The sequence below is a fragment of the Ranitomeya imitator genome, chromosome 5 (assembly GCF_032444005.1).
Source record: "Ranitomeya imitator isolate aRanImi1 chromosome 5, aRanImi1.pri, whole genome shotgun sequence".
Lineage (NCBI taxonomy): Eukaryota > Metazoa > Chordata > Amphibia > Anura > Dendrobatidae > Ranitomeya > Ranitomeya imitator.
This window is the reverse complement of record NC_091286.1, coordinates 408,835,604-408,855,050: the sequence shown is the minus strand read 5'-3', so window position 1 is coordinate 408,855,050 and position 19,447 is coordinate 408,835,604. Positions and strand designations below refer to the sequence as shown.

The 19,447-nt window shown below is 46.2% G+C and overlaps 1 protein-coding gene across 1 annotated transcript; it reads left to right on the top strand.

The window, feature by feature from the left end:
* Positions 1-6,807: 6,807 nt before the first annotated feature.
* On the top strand, positions 6,808-11,022 carry LOC138638039 (uncharacterized). The gene is made up of 2 exons (XM_069727011.1): positions 6,808-8,261; positions 8,463-11,022. The coding sequence occupies exons 1-2, from the start codon at positions 8,118-8,120 to the stop codon at positions 9,654-9,656; spliced, it is 1,338 nt and encodes a 445-aa protein (XP_069583112.1). The 5' UTR covers positions 6,808-8,117; the 3' UTR covers positions 9,657-11,022.
* Positions 11,023-19,447: the final 8,425 nt, after the last annotated feature.

Sequence of the window (19,447 nt, the reverse complement as noted above, 5' to 3'; positions counted from 1 at the left end):
AGTTCTCCGGCCTGCGACTCCTCTTCGATTTATCTATTCTTCAACAGTTCTTCTGACACCTTTTGTGCACGGTAGGTATCATTTGGGGTCTCAAATGCTTTCCCACTGAAGGGCTAATGTGTCGCCTCATAAGGCAAGGCCGCCAATCAGAAAGCAGTAGCTACCACCAATCGGAACTGAATGGGTGCGGAAAAGGCAACACAAATGCACACCTGTGTGACTACAACGTCACACCGGACGTCCCTCATCGAGGTCTGAATCGTCATAATAGCTGCCATGTGACAGGGTCACAACGACCAACGACATCATTGTACAGGTCGCTACAGGTCGCCGCATCGCTGCTGCGTCATTGGGAAGATCTCATTGTTTGACATCTCACCAGCGACCACATAGCGACGCAGCAACGATCCCTGACAGGTCGTATCGTTGTCGGGATCGCTTTAGCGTCGCTAAGTGAGACGGGGCCTTTAGACTAGATAACTTGACAACTTATCTGCTAAGGATTATTCTGTTTCTAGAGGTGGCTTCAAAGACTTTTCCTGGACTTTGTTTCAATCATGTCAAATGTTCTCAAAACAGAAGGCAAAGATGATTACAGATTATCACCCCTGTAGGGGTATGTGTGTATTGTGGCGTGGGGCTGTAGCTGTGGGCAAGGCACTGGCTTTACTTTTAAACAAACTGCCCTGGCTGAGTGCTGGTGTTGATGTTGTGAGGGCCTTGGTCCCGTGCAGGCCCCCTGTGACCGATGGCATTGGCCAGACAGGACCATAAGTATTAAAGTTCAATACAGGAGACTCCTGTTCTAGAGCACATTCTTCACTGAACGGCAACTTGACAAGGGTTACGTACAAGGGGCAGTGGGTACAAAGTATTATGAACATTTCCTTCACAGTATAAGCAAATTGTCTCTTCAGAGAGGAAGAGGACTAGAACTCTAGTGCCACCTATTGGAAGTAGTAATCCTAACAGTCAATGTCGACCCTTTAACAAGCCCCTTGTCACATGACTTAGGATAAAAGCCAAACCAGAATCTCAATTTGCAGACACTGTGTTTTGGGGTACTGCCCCTCGTCAGTGCAAAGCGGAGATCTGGTTTGGCTGATTGAGAGGCGTCTGACTGAGCACTAAAATTCTAGTTCTCTTCCTCTCTGAAGAGACAATTGGCATGTTTCCCAGAGGAGCATTGCGGCTTTAAGTCTCCTCACCTTGACATGCTTATCATGTCTCTCTCGGCAAGGAGAAACAATACTTCTTGGATCTCCTTTACAGTATAAAGCATTTTCACTCACATGGTTTCCTTCCACTGTAGTCTATTCCAGAGCTGGTGAAGCACACTGATTCGGCCTACTTCATCACAGCCTAGTTTGAACCACAGTCCTGAAAAGTATATTTGTCTACCCACTCAGCGGTTGCAAGTCCTGTTTTTTGCACTACTGGTATCCTGGATTTACCGCTCACGATCACCCACTCGTCCCACAAAAACAGTCCTGTTTAGGTCCGTTACCTTCGGCATTTAGCAAGCTTAGGCTTTCTCATGTCACGTCATCCTATCCAAGAACTTCTTTAAGCAGGAAAGCCACTTTGGTCAGTTCCAGGTTGCGCTACTCCCTTGTCCTGTAGTCTCATTTTTTCTTAGTAGTTCACCCAAAATGGCAGCACTGCTCACAGACACTTCCTACTTATTTATTATGCTTCACTTATATAGCGCTATCATATTCCACAGCGCTTTACATACAATATCATTGCTGTCCCTAATGGAGCTCACAATCTAAATTCCCTATCAGTATATCTTTAGATTGTGTGAGGAAACCGGAGAACCTGGAGGAAACCCTCGCAAACATGGGGAGAACATACAAACTCCTTGCAGATGTTGTCCTTGGTGGGCTTTGAACCAAGGACCCCAGCTGTACTTGTTCCTATCTAATGATCTACAGGAAGTAATTACTTGCCTTAGCATTCAGCCACTTTGACAATAGGCTAGTCCATAACATTAATTCGCACCTTACCCTAATGTCACTACCTAACTACAGTCACTATCTTCTACCTATCTTGTGTCCCAGGTCCTAACCTATGTCTTACCCTTTGTTATTCTATACTGTACACTATATCTTACACTTATACATTACTTATACATTACTTATACACATTACATAGGCAACCATCTCACATGAGACAATATCTACAGAAAATGCATGACACTATTTAGATTATACAATACACGTGACGCGATTGGTGTGGGGTAGGAACGTGACGGCCATTGTCCATCACCCTTACATGTGCACATAATGTCTTTTTCAGGCTGGTCCATTCCAAAATCCACCTGAAAGATTGCCCAGAAAATGCTCAAAAGAATGTCAAATTGGCTTGCTTTTCATATGTTTGGTCTTTTGAGTGGCTTTTAACAACTTCAGGTTTCCAAAGATGCCAAGCGATTAAAAGAAGCAAGCCCACTATTTGAGCATTTTCCATTCTGAAGATGCTCTATACTTTATAATGCAAGTTAATGGAAAGGCTCAGAAGACTCCTAGAAGCTGCCCATGAATTTTTGATAATTTTCCCAGTGTTTTTGCTTGAAAAATTACTAGGGTTTCTTCATTGAAAAGACTTAAAAAAAAGACATGTGGAAAACACTAGTAAAATACAAACATATTAACAAAATAAAATGCTAAAGATAACTCTTCAAGAAAAAAACAACAGCATTTCCTGAAGCTTCCTCTGGGTTCACCCTCCTGAAAGACGTTTTGTGCACATATCTTTACTGAGATATCAATTTTCTGTCTGAATATTAACATTGTATGGATCAGGTTTACCCATGTGATGCCATATCAACTATATTAAAGCACAACTACAACTTTTTTTATTGTAGAGCTGGAGTGGTGCAACTAATGTAGATTTCCTGCCCCTAGTATTTTACTTAATAGCCTCTGTCTTCATTTTGTGAAGCACGGACTCATCGTGAGGTGGGAAAGTAAAGGAGTTCAATATCAAAAGCCAAGAGGGTATGTCATTAACAGAGGGGTAATGCAAAGGCTTAGTTAGGTCACAGTCCATGATTAGAATTCCAAGAAGATAGCGGATCAATTCAAAGGAGCTAGTCAAACAGTTGGTCAAAGGCAAATCCAAGGTCAGTCAATAAATATCACAATACTAGAATTCAAAGAACAGAGCAAACACACATATCACTTGAGCAGAGCTACAACTGGCAGAGGTAAGAGGCAGAAAGCAAACTAAATAAAATGTGAATCATTCCTAACAGGAGACACCTGTAAGAAACCTAGTATGCCCTGGCTCATAGAGAACTGTGGTCTTAATGTGCTTTCTAATGTAAGATGGATGCTGGACGGGGTCCTTTAGGGGAGATACGTCATTGGGGTTATTAGCTGTGGTGATGTGAGCTCGGAAGCATGCTCCAGCACATATACTGCTGAGAGAGGTATCAGACCATTACAGGGCTGGGTTTCATGGGCAGTCATAAGAGATGGGTGGGAATAACTGCTCACATATCCCAACCCCAGGGGCATGGTTTGGCAGATAAAATGGAGACCAAGTGTCTCATTCAGTGTCTGGATCTGGAGATGTCTGGATCTCCTGTGTGTTGGTCTGTGCTAAGACCTAAAGAACTGGACACTATTCTGAGCGGGCGGACCCGCTATATGTTGTGTGGACATTTTACTTTGTGTTTTCACTTTGTGCTAGAAAAGGCTGTTCTTTTGTTTGCTATCCTGAGCGGTTTATGAAGTTTAAATAAACTGGCCTGGAAATTTCAGCAATACCGCTTCCTGTGCCTACCTCAACCGCAGCTGAGTGAGTACAAACTTCTACACTAAATTGTTTCCTATGTAACAGGTTCACAGGGTTTCTACAAGGAGTAGAACGCAATGCGTTTTGTTGTGCCATACCTTAGACAAACTGATCCGACACAAGACTGGGATGTTATCCTAAAGGTCGCAAGATATTATCTAAGAATAAAATGGGAACTCCGGGCACTACATTTTCTGAGGATGATCCTGTCACTTGGTGTTACGGCTGGCGGAACTCACAGAGTAAATGAGTTGTTATAGGTGCGTTTGCAGCCCGGGGTCCATGCAGGAGAGAAGCCTGCTGCTAGAGAAATGGTGGCCCTATATGGCGGTACAATGTCAGATTAGACGCGAGTTCCGTCACTCGGTCAGTATCATCACGAACCCTGTTGCTTCACAAAGTCGTGAAATAATTAGTGGGACTAAAACCCTAAGGCCGGCGTCACACTTGCGAGTTTTATGAACGTAAGAGCACAGAAACTACGTCCGTAAAACTCGCAAAAAATACGGCACAATTATTCTCTATGCCCCTGCTCCTATATGCCGTATTAAACTGATCCGTAATATACGGCTTCCTACGGCCGTAGAAAATCACTGCGTTTGTCACCGTATTGCGCAAATAAAACGTCAATGAAAGTCAATGGAAGCCCAAAATTACGGATTACACACGGACCAGCAGTGTGACTTGCGAGGAATACGCAGCGCTGTTAGAGAGAAAAGCCGGTAATTCAATTGCCGGCTTTTGCTTTCTCCTTCCTAAACCCGACATGATATGAGACCTGGTTTACATACAGTAAACCATCTCATATCACCATTTTTTTTGCATATTCCACACTACTAATGTTAGTAGTGTGTATATGCAAAATTTGGCAGTTCTAGCTAGTAAATTAAGGGGTTAAATGGCGGAAAAAATTGGCGTGGGCTCCCGTGCAATTTTCTCCGCCAGAGTAGTAAAGCCAGTGACTGAGGGCAGATATTAATAGCCTGGAGAGGGTCCATGGTTATTGGCCCCCCCCCCTGGCTAAAAATACCTGCCCCCAGCCACCCCAGAAGAGGCACATCTGGAAGATGCGCCTATTCTGGCACTTGGCCACTCTCTTCCCATTCCCGTGTAGCGGTGGGATATGGGGTAATGAAGGGTTAATGCCACCTTGCTATTGTAAGGTGACATTAAGCCAAATTAATAATGGAGAGGCGTCAATTATGACACCTATCCATTATTAATCCAATACTAGTAAAGGGTTAAAAAAAAACACACACGCATTATTAAAAAATAATTTATTGAAAAAATCACAAAGGCTGTTGTATTAATTTATTCTACTCTCAATCCAATCACTGAAGACCCTCGATCTGTAAATTAAAAAAAAAAAAAAAAAAAAACAACAACAATATACATACCTTCTGAGGATCTGTAAGGTCCAACGATGTAGATCCATCTGAAGGGGTTAAAATATTTTGCAGATACGAGTTCCGCTAATGCAGGCTGCTCATGTCTGCAATACCCCAGCGAATGAAGCTAAATATAGGTCAATGACCTATATTTAGCTTCATTTGCGGTGAGGCGCCCTCTGCTGGCTGTTCCTAGATCGTGGGAACTTTCCTAGAAAGCTCCCTTGCTCGAGATCATAAGAGGGAGCCCTCTGCTGGTTGTCATCATATGAACTCGAGCAAGGGAGCTTTCTAGGTAAGTTCCCACGATCTAGGAACAGCCAGCAGAGGGTGCCTCACCGCAAATGAAGCTAAATATAGGTCATTGACCTATATTTAGCTTCATTCGCCGTGGTATTGCAGACATGAGCAGCCTGCATTAGCGGAGCTCGTGTCTGCAAAATATTTTAACCCCTTCAGATGGATCTACATCGTTGGACCTTACAGATCCTCGGAAGGTATGTATATTGTTGGTTTATTTATTTTTTTTTAATTTACAGATCGAGGGTCTTCAGTGATTGGATTGAGAGTAGAATAAATTAATACAACAGCCTTTGTGATTGTTTCAATAAATTATTTTTTAATAATGCGTGTGTGTTTTTTACCCTTCGCCACGACAGCACCCCACATGAGAGAGAGGGATCCGCCCATAGGAACAGGAAACCTACAGAATAAAAGGAGGCGGTCCCCTCTCCTCCTCAGTTTAGGTTTCCTGTTCCTACAGGGACCCGGCTTACCTACAGATGAAGAGGATCCCTGGGCCATGCACCCGCCTGCGCCGGTTTCTGTGGGAACGGCAGGGGCTGCGGTACCAGAAGCAGCGGCGGGGGAGCCCCTGCTTGCAGCCTCCCCCCTCGTCTGGCCAAACATCCACGGTCCGGGTCCGGTCACCGTAGGTCCGGCCGGCACTGTGAGGACGCGCGCGCTGCAGCGGCCGGCTTAATAGCCTCTGGCGGCCGCATGGTGGTGAGAGCGGCGCGTCTAACCCGGAAGTCGCGGGAGCACTTCCGGGTTGGTCCGGGGAGGCAGGAGAATGGGCGGCAAGTTTAAAAATGCAGCGCTAGCGTCGGGCCGGTGTGTGTGAAATGGCTTCACCGGCCGACGAAGCGCACCTGCCCGCAGTGCAACAGCGCTCTCCCAGCAGGGAGAGAAGCACGAGGAGCAGCACAAAGAGTGGTGGCCGACCTCCAGAGAAGAGTTCTACCACCAAACGAATTCCGCCTCCAGAACCGGTACCTGTCAGCTTCACTGGGTGAGTTTTTGAAAGAGTCTCTTCCTATATGCTGATATATGTTCCTCCTGTATCCTTCCTCTAGACTAAGAAAAGGACATACAAATCTAAGCATAAAGAGTGTGCTTTATGTACGCAGCCCCTCCCGGATGATTATGCCAAAAAACTGTGTGCAGAGTGTATCATGCAAACTCTACGGCAGGAAAATATCATGACTCCCTCAGATGTCAGAGCTATTATCCGAGAAGAGATACAGGGTTTGGCGCAGACAAGTAGCGCCAGTACCCGTCAGCCTAGCAGGTCCCGGTCTCCGGTTAGTTCGGAGTCAGAGGGTGTATGTATTTCTTCAGACGAAGAGGGATCTCAGCCGAGCTCATCCGAGACTGAAGGGGGACTTTGTCTTCCCAACAGTAATGTGGACAATTTAATAAAATCTGTCAGGAGCACGATGGGGTGCCCAGATGGGAAAGAAAAGAAATCAGCACAGGACATAATGTTTGCGGGGTTAGGACAGAAGAAACGTAGGTCCTTCCCCGTCATACAAACCATCAAAGATATTGTCAAAAAGGAGTGGGACAAGCAGAATAGAGGGTTTTTACCATCATCCTCTAAAAGGCGCTATCCCTTCAGCGATGAAGACCTAAACACCTGGTCAAAGGTGCCAAAAGTTGATGCTGCGGTAGCCTCCACAACCAAACAGTCGGTCCTACCAGTGGAGGATTCAGGGGTCCTAACAGACCCGCTGGACCGTAAAGCAGAAGCTTTACTAAAGAGGTCATGGGAAGTCAATACGGGGGCGTTCAGGCCCGCCATATCTAGTACCTGTACTGCAAGATCTCTACTAGTATGGACGGAGCAATTGGAGGAACAGATTAGAGGCAAAACTTCGAGGGAATCTATCCTGCTGAAATTGCCTCAAATTAAAGAAGCAGTAGCATTCCTAGCTGATGCCTCAGTGGACTCGCTACGTCTTGCAGCCAGGTCAGCCGGCCTAGTCAACACAGCCCGGCGTGCACTCTGGCTAAAGAATTGGAAGGGGGACGCACAAGCTAAAGCAAAACTTTGTGCGATTCCCTGTCAGGGTGAGTTCCTTTTTGGGAAGACGCTGGATGAACTCCTGAATAAAGCAGGTGAAAGGAAGAAAGGCTTCCCTAACCAGTATCTTCCATCCTACAGGAGAGCCTTCAGGAGACGCCCCTTTACTAGGAACAAGCCGCTTGAACAAAGAGAGCGATGGGAGTCGAAGGACCCAAAGCAAAAAGGTGCCTTTTTTAGCGGGTCCCATAATCCGAGACGTAAATACCGCTAACCAGGAAGTAGGCGGCAGATTAAAATTTTTTCTTCCCCAATGGGGACAGATAACATCCAGCCAGTGGATTCTGGACATTGTGCAATACGGCCTTAAATTAGAATTTGATCGAATCCCTTGGGATTCCTTCATAATAACATCTCCAAAAGGTCAGGACCAACAGAGGGCTCTAGAAATAGAGATCCTATCTCTTCTATCTAAGAAAGTCCTGATTGAAGTTCCCCAGGATCAAAAAGGGAAAGGGTTCTACTCCCCTTTATTCCTGATTAATAAACCAGATGGTTCATTTAGAACCATCATAAATCTTAAAAAATTAAATTCTTTCCTGCGTAATCATACCTTCAAAATGGAATCCATTAGTTCTACCATAAAACTCTTATTCCCTAGGTGTGTCATGGCCGGAATAGACTTAAAGGACGCCTATTACCATCTTCCCATACATGCCGAACATCAGCAGTACCTAAGGGTAGCAGTCACCCTGGAGGGAAAGGTTCGTCACTTTCAATATGTTGCAATGCCATTTGGGCTTTCTATGGCTCCCCGCGTCTTCACTAAGGTGATACTAGAAGTGATGGCTCATCTACGCCAACGAGATACCTTGATAATACCCTACCTAGATGACTTTCTAGTGGTAGGAAGCTCTGCACTTCAATGTAAAACTCGTTTATCTAATACGATCTCGTCCCTACAGGAGTTAGGTTGGATCGTCAACTTCGAAAAATCTCGGCTGAATCCAGAAACCGTTCAGACATTTCTAGGAATCCAGCTAGACTCCGTAAGTCAGAAATGCTTTCTTCCTCAGTCAAAGAGGTTGACTATACAATCAAAGGTATCAGACGCAATACGCAAACCCTACATGACACTAAGAAAGGCCATGTCCTTACTGGGGTCATTATCATCATGTATCCCTGCTGTACCTTGGGCACAATTCCATACCCGTCAATTGCAGTACGAAGTATTGTCGGCTCAGGGGAAAGACGGTTATTTAGAAAGTAGAATAACTCTTTCCAGTAATGTCTTAGAATCGCTATCCTGGTGGCTAGACATGGACCACCTATCACGGGGTGTGCCATGGATAATAGACCCGTCTAAAATAATTACCACCGACGCCAGCCCTATTGGGTGGGGAGCACATATGGAAGACAATCTGGCCCAAAATACTTGGGGTCAGACAGAATTAATATGTTCCTCCAACTGGAAGGAGTTAAAAGCAATAGAATGTGCCTTATATCATTTTCTTCCGCAGATTCATGGAACAAATGTAAGAATTTACTCAGACAATTCCACCGCAGTGGCATACTTGAACCGTCAGGGTGGTACAAAGTCAGGAAGTCTGATGACCATAGCTGCAAACATCTTTCAGCTGGCAGAGGCTCATCTAACATCCTTAACAGCCCTGCACATCAAAGGTGTAGAGAACATCAGGGCAGACTACCTCAGCAGAAACGAGTTGCGTCAAGGAGAATGGACCTTAAACAAATCCATATTCAGAAGGATAACAGAAGCATGGGGGATACCACAAATCGACCTATTTGCCACAAGAGACAACCGGCAAGTACAAAGGTTCGCTTCCCTGAACACCAGGGATCACCCAGATATGTTGGACTCTCTCCACCATCCTTGGCGGTTCAGACTGGCATATGCCTTTCCTCCAATGTCTCTGATTCCTCTAGTGATCAGAAAGATCAGGAGGGAACAGGCAAGAGTAATCCTCATTGCACCATTCTGGCCGAAAAGACCATGGTTCTCTTGTCTCCAGACCATGTGCCTATGCGATCCTTGGATCCTCCCATCAGACAAGGAGCTGCTGTACCAAGGCCCCTTTTTCCACCCGCAAGTGAAAGGTCTTCACTTGACGGCGTGGAATTTGAGAGGCAACTATTAAGTTCCAGAGGGTTCTCAACAGAACTAGTAAACACCCTCTTATTGAGCAGGAAAAGATCTACCACCCTAATATATAGTAGGGTATGGAATAAATTTTTAGACTTCTACACGGTACCGTTCACTAAGCAAGTTCCACTCACACCTATCCTAGAGTTCTTGCAAAAAGGCCGAGAGTTAGGACTATCTGTAAATACCTTAAGAGTTCAGGTCTCGGCATTAGGAGCCCTATATGGATGCAATATAGCAGCTAATAGGTGGATCTCCAGATTCATAAAATCTTGTGAACGTAGTAAACCGGTCCATATTCCCCGTCTACCTCCGTGGGATTTAAATCTAGTATTAGAGGCCTTAACAAGCTCTCCATTTGAACCATTAGATTCAATACCTTTAAAAATCCTAACATATAAAGTAGCCTTACTAGTAGCCCTAACCTCAGCTAGACGGGTTAGTGACATCCAGGCCCTATCAGTAGACCCACCTTTCTTACTGATATTTCATGATCGGATAGTCCTGAAACCAGACCCCTCATACCTCCCTAAGGTAGCGTCCACCTACCACGGGTCACAAGAAATATTTCTCCCTTCCTTTTTTTGATTCACCTGTAACTCCAGAACATCATAAGTTCCACACCTTAGATGTCAGAAGAGCCATCCTGACTTATATAGAAAGGTGTCAGACATGGAGGGAGAGTAGGGCTCTGTTTATCTCCTTTCAGGGCCACAAGAAAGGACATGGGGTCACGAGAGCTACCATATCTCGGTGGATCAGAGAGGCTATCTGCTTGGCCTATACGTCAAAAGGCGAGATTCCTCCAGTGGGTATAAAAGCGCACTCAACACGAGCCATGGCTTCCTCCTGGGCGGAACAAGCAGATGTACCGATCCATTTAATATGTAAGGCTGCAACTTGGTCTACACCTTCTACCTTCTACAACCATTATAGACTTGATCTGTCCACGTCTTCTGATCTGACCTTTGGTAGAGCTGTTCTTAATACAGTAATCCCACCCAAATAATGACTCTCTGAAAATCTCTCATGTGGGGTGCTGTCGTGGCGAAGGGTAAAAAGCCGGATTACGTACCGGTAATGCTCTTTTAATGAGTCCACGACAGCACCCATGTATTACCCTCCCTAAATTATGCACAGCTCTTTCCTTTAAGGTCACAAATAATGGTTGTATAGAGTTAAGAAATTTATGTGACTGAATAAGAATGAATACTAACACTTTTGCGGTTCCCCTTTTTATACTCTGTAACTAAACTGAGGAGGAGAGGGGACCGCCTCCTTTTATTCTGTAGGTTTCCTGTTCCTATGGGCGGATCCCTCTCTCTCATGTGGGGTGCTGTCGTGGACTCATTAAAAGAGCATTACCGGTACGTAATCCGGCTTTTTTTTTTTAACCCTTTACTAGTATTGGATTAATAATGGATAGGTGTCATAATTGACGCCTCTCCATTATTAATTTGGCTTAATGTCACCTTACAATAGCAAAGTGGCATTAACCCTTCATTACCCCATATCCCACCGCTACACGGGAATGGGAAGAGAGTGGCCAAGTGCCAGAATAGGCGCATCTTCCAGATGTGCCTGTTCTGGGGTGGCTGGGGGCAGGTGTTTTTAGCCAGGGGGGGGGCAATAACCATGGACCTTCTCCAGGCTATTAATATCTGCCCTCAGTCACTGGCTTTACTACTCTGGCGGAGAAAATTGCGCGGGAGCCCACGCCAATTTTTTCCACCATTTAACCCCTTAATTTACTAGCTAGAATGGCCAAATTTTGCATATACACACTACTAACATTAGTAGTGTGGAATATGCAAAAAAAAATGGTGATATGAGATGGTTTACTGTAAGTAAACCAGGTCTCATATCATGTCGGGTTTAGGAAGGAGAGAGCAAAAGCCGGTAATTGGTAATTGAATTACCGGCTTTCTGCTATCTCGCGCTGTATGAAGTAATAATATATATACATATATGTGTCTCCCTGACACTATATATATATATATATATATATATATATATATATATATATATATATATATATATATATATATATATATATATATATATATATATATATATATATATATATATATATATATATATATATATACGTATTTTTTTTATTTTTAACACATGGATCCCTTGTATAGCCGTATGTCGGTTTTGCAAGCCTGCGATAAAAACACGCATTACGGCTGACATACGGATTACATACGGAGGATGCTATGCGCAAAAAACGCTAACACACCCTGCCTACGGAGGAGCTACGGACCAATATTTTCGGGACTTTTCAGCGTATTACGGCCGTAATATACAGACCGTATTTTCATACGCTTTGTGTGACGCCGGCCTAACTAGGGTTGTGCTTGCTCTGGAACTCTTCTGTGCTAACGGCACACATGAAGGAACCAGATCCTAAGCCAAGCGACTAATTGCCCCCACTGACGCTAGCTGCCTGCCTATGTAATTTCCCTCGGCTAACAGACACTCTCTCCACATGTAGCCTGAGTGGCAGAGTATTAAATGAGAGGTCCTCCCTTGGGCATGCTCAGAAGGGGAAAAAAAAAAAGACGAAGGCAGACGCCGAAACGCACATCGGGGCTCGGCACATCCCAGGGACTTACATCCTACATAGCAGGTAAATACCAGGTGGCTCTTTGCTTACCTACATGTTGTTTTTTGGCACATATAGTAGTTCTTATTGCCCGCATATGGCTCATTACTATATGGGCTGCCACATTATGGGTCTCATCACATATTGATTAGTCCATACTCTTTCTTTTTCTTTCTCTATTAGGCTGTAGCCACTTTATCTTGCACATGCACTTTACACCCTAGATCTGGTATGACCACCATTTATAGCTGTATGGCATATATATTTATACAATTATGCACGTATATGAAAAATTCCCATTGTGGTGTTATTTTGAACTGTTTTATTGCCATATTTTTGTCCCTGGTGTAGTGCCTTTTTATGGTATTTTCTCACCGTACCACTTTTCGATTTATATATTTTAATAAATATTGTTATATTATACTCTAATTTTCAGACTCTGTGTCGGGTTTTTTCCTCGTCTTTTTTTGTTTGTTTTCCGATGGTCCAGTACATTCCAATTGGTGCACACTGGTGGTGATGTTTCCCTCCCTTACATAAAGTACCTCTGTGCACTGTGCCTTGAGTTTTTTATATTCAGAAGGGGAAAAGCAGGACTTGGTCCCAGAGACGTCTGCTCGCCGCTGACCAGTACTGGCTACAATGGCTGAGCCTGGAAGAGCAGCAGTAACCAAGCGCAGAGTATCTGCCTGAGCCAGATGCTGGGACCGACGTCTCCACTGAGCAAACTCCACTGCAGCTGGAGAAGAATGGGGGACCACAGCGGAGGTGGGTCGAGATTCCCCCTGTGCAGTGGCGGGAACTCGACACCTAACATTACCCCTTCCTCCTAGGGCCCCCCTCCTTGGACCTCGCTACGCTCGAAGGCAGCAATAAACTGCGGAGCTTGAATGTGCTCAGCAGGCTCCCAGGACCTGTCCTCTGGGCCATTACCCTTCCAGTCCACCAAATAAAAATTTTTGCCACATACCACTTTTCACCCTAAGATAGCGTTCACCTCGTAATCATCCGTAGATGAACCCGATGTCCCGGCTGATGACTCAGAAAACCGGGACATGTGTACGGGCTTTAAGAGGGACACATGAAAGGTGTCATTGATAACTAGGCGTGGAGGAAGGGCCAGACGGTAGACCACAGGGTTAACCTGTTAGAGGACCTTGAAGGGACCCAAGTTGCAAGGTGCAAACTTAGTGGACTCAACTCGCAGCCTGATGTCACAGGCGGAGAGCCACACTAAATCGCCAGGAGCAAAGGTCGGAGCGGGACGCTGGTGTGCATCGGCGGAGGACCTCATTCTCTCCTTGGAGGCCCAGATGGCATCCTGAGTGCGGTCCCAAATGTCCCATGCCTCCACAGCCCAAGCTGCCACCCTGGAGTCGGCGGAAGACACGGATATAGGCACAGGAACCCACGGATGCTGACCGTAATTAAGGAGGAATGGGGTCTGCCCAGTGGAGTTGGCTATGGTATTGTTTAGTGCAAACTCCGCCCACGGTAGCAAGGATGCCCAGTCATCCTGCCTGGCTGAAACAAAATGTTGCAGATATGTGACCAAGGTCTGGTTGGCCCTCTCTACCAACCCATTCGTCTCGGGATGGTATGCTGAAGAGAGATTCAACTCGATGCAGAGTAGACGACAAAGCTCTCTCCAGAACCGAGACGCAAACTGGGGACCCCGGTCACTGACAATTTTGTCCGGCATACCGTGTAGGTGGAAAATGCATTTTATAAACAACACTGCCAAGGCCCGTGCAGAAGGTAGCCGTGGAAGAGGCACCAAGTGCACCATTTTAGAGAAATGGTCGGTAATTACCCAAACGATGGTGCAGCCACAGGACTTGGGTAAGCCCACCACGAAGTCCATCCCGGCCATCTCCCAGGGCCTGTCTGCCACCAGCAGGGGGGTAAAGTAACCCTGCTGGCCATTGTCGAGGAAACTTATTCTTGGCACAGGAGACACATGCCTGAATATACCTCGATGAGGAAGGTGCTCACTAAATAGGAGGTGCTCAGGAGAGAACAATAATATATTTGAAAAAACTCCGGCACACTACAGTTCAAAGAAACGTCTTGTATTTTATTCTTTATACTCAAAAATATATTAATTGCAACAGTAGGATTTCCAAAAAAACGTTCTTCTGTACACTTTAATTGGACATATACAAATTCTTTGTCTCAACGTTTCGGCTAAAAAGCCTTTCTCAAGAGATTAGATGTCCCTCTGAAATATATACAAATAGGTATGACATAAATGAAAAACAATGAACTACACCAAAAAAAAGAAAGTGGGGAGAGAACATTATACAGCATGTCCTCCCTAAGGATTTTAACATGATGTAGTACACTCTGCATAATGTCATCTTATAGTAACATGTTTTTGGGAGGCATAATATAATAAATAAATGAACATTTTATCCGTAGAACTAACGGCAATCTCAGGAGAAACAACAAGATAATGAAAACGTGTACTATAATCAAGAAAAGGAATAATAACCAGACTCAATCCCTATGTAAACACTCACATGTGTTTTCAGCTTAGGGGTGTAAATAAAACAGGAGCGTTAATTATGTATTAACCTAGGGTAAAAAACTAAATAAATTGCCACCATGTGTATGTAACGCCGCTGGGTTAATACCTTATTCTTCGGCGTTACTTTTGCATGTCTCTGCTTTAACCCTTGCTCCTCTCCCCCTAACTTGCAGGGATACTGTAGTTTGTTACCTGTATGGACGCTGCTCAGTTCCCTGCCACCGCTGCGTAGCTGTACATGTGCTGTGATGTCTTTGCTTTGCTGCATGGCCACTCGCATGTGCGGTCCCTGGCTATCGCGGTGGAAGCTAGCCACAGCTTGCGAGGTCCTCTGCAGCTGTGCATGACTTTTCATGTGTGTCCAGGCTAGCAGTCGCTGCCAGGTGCCTTAGGCCACAGTTCCTGTGCAGACTGTGCTGTAATGGTATCTGTTGGTGCTTAGGGTGCGCGCGGCCACACCTACCCTGCTTTTATTAGGGTTTGAGTGTGCACCTGTGTTGCTTCCTCAGCCTATTGCTGAGGAGTAGCTCCTATATAAACTCCCTCTTTCCTATAGGGCGTTGCCAGAGCATTGCATTGTGTTTCTGTGTCTTGCCTTGTGAGGTATCTAGCTCCCGTTCTGTCTGCAGTATGTTCTGGGAGAGCTGATACCTGTCTTCTGCCTGTTCTGGGGGCAGAGTACCCAGATCCGCCTATGCTGGAGGCTGCATATCCAGATCCGCTTGTGTTTCGTTTTTTCCGCCTAATCTGGGGGCAGAGCACCCAGACCCGCCTATCCTGGAGGCTGCATATCCAGTACCTGTTCCTGTCTGAACTGTGTCCGTTGTGCTATGTTCCTGAAGTCCTTTTGTGTCTGACACCCTGCACCCAGTGACTGAACTTTCTGGGCTCATCTTTTAAAGGTGGAGTCCGGAGTTCTTGCTGAGCTCTTACTATGCGGTGCTCAGCCTTCCATGCGGTGCTAACCCCGTCTGGCCCAGTTCCAGTCCAGCGGTGTTTGCACCATCACGCTTGAGTTCCTTCCTAGGTCCGATGCCCGGAGTCAGACAGCCGTAGCTAGGGACCTGATGTCTACCGCTACCTGGTCCTGTGCCTTCCATGTCCCAGCCGATGACCTGGGCTGCCACACCGGTATCCCAGATGTCCTGATGTTCTCTCTGTGTCCGATGCCCTGGGCTGCCACGCCAGTGTCCCAGTTGTCCTGATGTTCTTCCTGTGTCGGATGACCGGATGCCCTGGACTGCCACGCCAGTGTCCCAGCCGATGACCTGGGCTGCCACGCCAGTGTCCGATGTCCTGCCTGTGTCCGATGTCCTGATGTCCTGCCTCTGTCTGATGTCCTGCCTCTGTCCGATATCCTGATGTCCTGCCTGTGTCCGATGTCCTGCCTGTGACCCGATGTTCCACCAGTTCCCTGGGGTCCACCCTGTGATGACATCTGTTCTAGGTCGGTGTCTGATGTTCTCCTGCTGAGCCTGTGCTACGCCTGAGGCCTGAGAGAGAGGCCGTCTTAGCGTGCCCGTGCCAGATAACCCCGGACTTCATCAACCCGTGATGTCATCCTGCCTTCGTCTGTTAACCTGAGAGGTGTACCTCACTCTGATGTGTGGAATCGGGATCCTGAAATTATGTTTCGTTATGTACTGTGTTTTCATTTAAGTAAACTTTGTTTCTTCATACCTGAAGTTGTGCGGTGTAATCTAGTTCTGCATATCGCCATCTTGTCCACATGCTCAGCTGCCACAGACCCTGCTCACTGCCCTTCCCTAGTCTGGGTAGGTCCAGGTAACTATGTGGTCCAGTGGGTCCACTTTCCGTTCCCACTAGGGACGCTCGCCCCACGTCGTTATGTTTGGCGACGTGGAGGCGTTGGCTCGGCCTCGTCTGCGGTCGCAGCCGTAACAGTGTAAATGTATAGAAAAAAAATGGAAAATATACTTGCAGGTACGAGGAGCAGGGCAAGGAAACCCACTGTGGGAATAGATATGCAAAAAATTGTGTCATATATCGGGTGCGGTAACCAGTACGCAGACACGCTCCGGAAAGTGCACACAAATAAATACCTTAGTTGAAGTCACAAGTGAACGCCACATTTAGTGCCGAGGGCCGGGAAAAAAGTGACCGCTGTCTGGAAGGCACATGTGAGAACTAACGTGCGGTCGGCTATGTACCTTGAAATTGGGAGAATTCTTAATAAAACAACATCCGGTTACACCGGTATTTTATACTCTCCCCAAGATTCATAAACATCCTCTGAAGCCCCCAGGGCGTCCTATTGTTGCCTCTACAGAATCTTTATTATCCTCTCTAGCCATTACACTTGACAAAATTTTATCCCCCCTTGTACCAAAAATTAAATCTTACCTTAAAGATACGACAGATACATGCCCGAATATAGTCCCCAACGTCACGGGCCATATGCGACCACCAGTATGTCCTCGCCAGCAGCTCAAATGTCCTCTTGGTCCCAAAATGTCCACCCACCCTGGATGAATGAGCCCAAGAGAGAACCTCCGGTCGCAAATGTGATGGTACAAAAGTCTTGCTCGGGGGCACAGACTCTAGTGAGACCGGAGCCATGGTTCTCAGGCTCTCGGAAGGGACAATAAGCTAAGGCTCTTCTTCCTCCTCCTCAGATAACACAATGAAGCGAGTGTCGGCACTAATGTTCTTCTCACCGGAGAGAAAATGGGGGGTGGAATGGAACCGGGAAAAGAACAAAGACCATCTGGCCTGGTGAGAATTTAGCCGCTGGGCTGTCTGTAAGTACACCAAATTTTTGTGGTCTGTGAAAACTTGGAAGGGAAAGCGAGCCCCCTCCAGGAGGTGTCTCCACTCTGAGAAAGCCAAGTTCATGGCTAGCAACTCCCTGTCCCGATGGAATAATTCCTCTCCGCTGGTGTGAAGGTCTTGGAAAAGAAGAAGCAAGGATGCTTCCGACCTTGTGCATCCTTTTGGAAGAGGACTGCTCCAGCACCAACGGATGAGGCATCCACCTCCATTATAAATGGCTTAACTACATCGGGGCGATGTAGAATGGGAGCGCTAGCAAAATGAGACTTAATAGAAAAGAAGGCATTGGAGACCTCCTACGACCACATTTTGGGATTTGCTCCCTTCTTGGTGAGGGCTGCCAAGGGAGCTACTAAAGTTGAGAAGTGCGGAATGAACTGGCAATAATAGATAATGAACCCCATAAAGCGCTGCACCGCTTTGAGAGAATGGGGTTCCTGTCAGTCCATCACAGCCTGTAGTTTGGCAGGATCCATAGCCAATCTCTGGGCAGAGATGATATAACCAAGGAAAGGCAAGGACTCCTGCTCAAACACACATTTCTCCAACTTGGCATAGAGGAAGTTTGCCCATAAGAGGTCGAAGACTTTGCAAACATCTCTCCGGTGAGAGTCAATAGCTGGAGAGTAGATGAGTATATCATCCAGATAGACTACGACTGAGGTGCAGAGCATATCCCAGAAGATGTCATTCACAAAGTCTTGGAAAACAGCTGCGGCATTACAGAGCCCGAAGGGCATCACCAGATATTCATAGTGCCCATCCCTGGTGTTAAGCCTTCTTCCATTCGTCCCCCTCATGGATGCAAATCAGGTTGTAAGCACCCCACAGATCTAATTTGATGAATACCCTTGCTCCCCGTAGCCTATCGAAGAGCTCAGATATCAGGGGCAAAGGGTACTTATTCTTAACGGCGATGGTGTTAAGACCCCTGTAGTCTATGCATGGACGTAGTTCTATGTTCTTCTTCTGCATGAAGAAGAACCTCGCCCCTGCAGGTGACACTGACTTCTGTTATGAAAGGCAATTCAGTACTACAATGGACATAGCGGTCAGAGCACATACAGTGATCTGACAATAACCCAAAATCATAGAACGAGCTCTGAGACGTGGGAACTCTGCAGACCGCAATCCCTAATCCTCTCCAAACAACACTAGAGGCAGCCGTGGATTGCGCCTAACTCTGCCTATGCAACTCGGCACAGCCTGAGAAACTAACTAGCCTGAAAATAGAAAATAAGCCTACCTTGCCTCAGAGAAATACCCCAAAGGAAAAGGCAGCCCCCCACATATAATGACTGTGAGTTAAGATGAAAAGACAAACGTAGAGATGAAATAGATTCAGCAAAGTGAGGCCCAACTTTCTTAACAGATCGAGGATAGAAAAGGTAACTTTGCGGTCTACACAAAACCCTAAAGAACACCACGCAAAGGGGGCAAAAAGACCCTCCGTACCGAACTAACGGCACGGAGGTACACCCTTTGCGTCCCACAGCTTCCAGCAACAAATTAGACAAGCTGGACAGAAAAAATAGCAAACAAATAGCAAAGAAGAACTTAGCTATGCAGAGCAGCAGGCCACAGGAATGATCCAGGGAAAAGCAAGTCCAACACTGGAACATTGACAGGAAGCCAGGATCAAAGCATTAGGTGGAGTTAAGTAGAGAAGCATCTAACGACCTCACCAGATCACCTGAGGGAGGAAACTCAGAAGCCGCAGTACCACTTCCCTCCACCAACAGAAGCTCACAGAGAGAATCAGCCGAAGTACCACTTGTGACCACAGGAGGGAGCTCTGCCACAGAATTCACAACCGTACCCCCCCCTTGAGGAGGGGTCACCGAACCCTCAC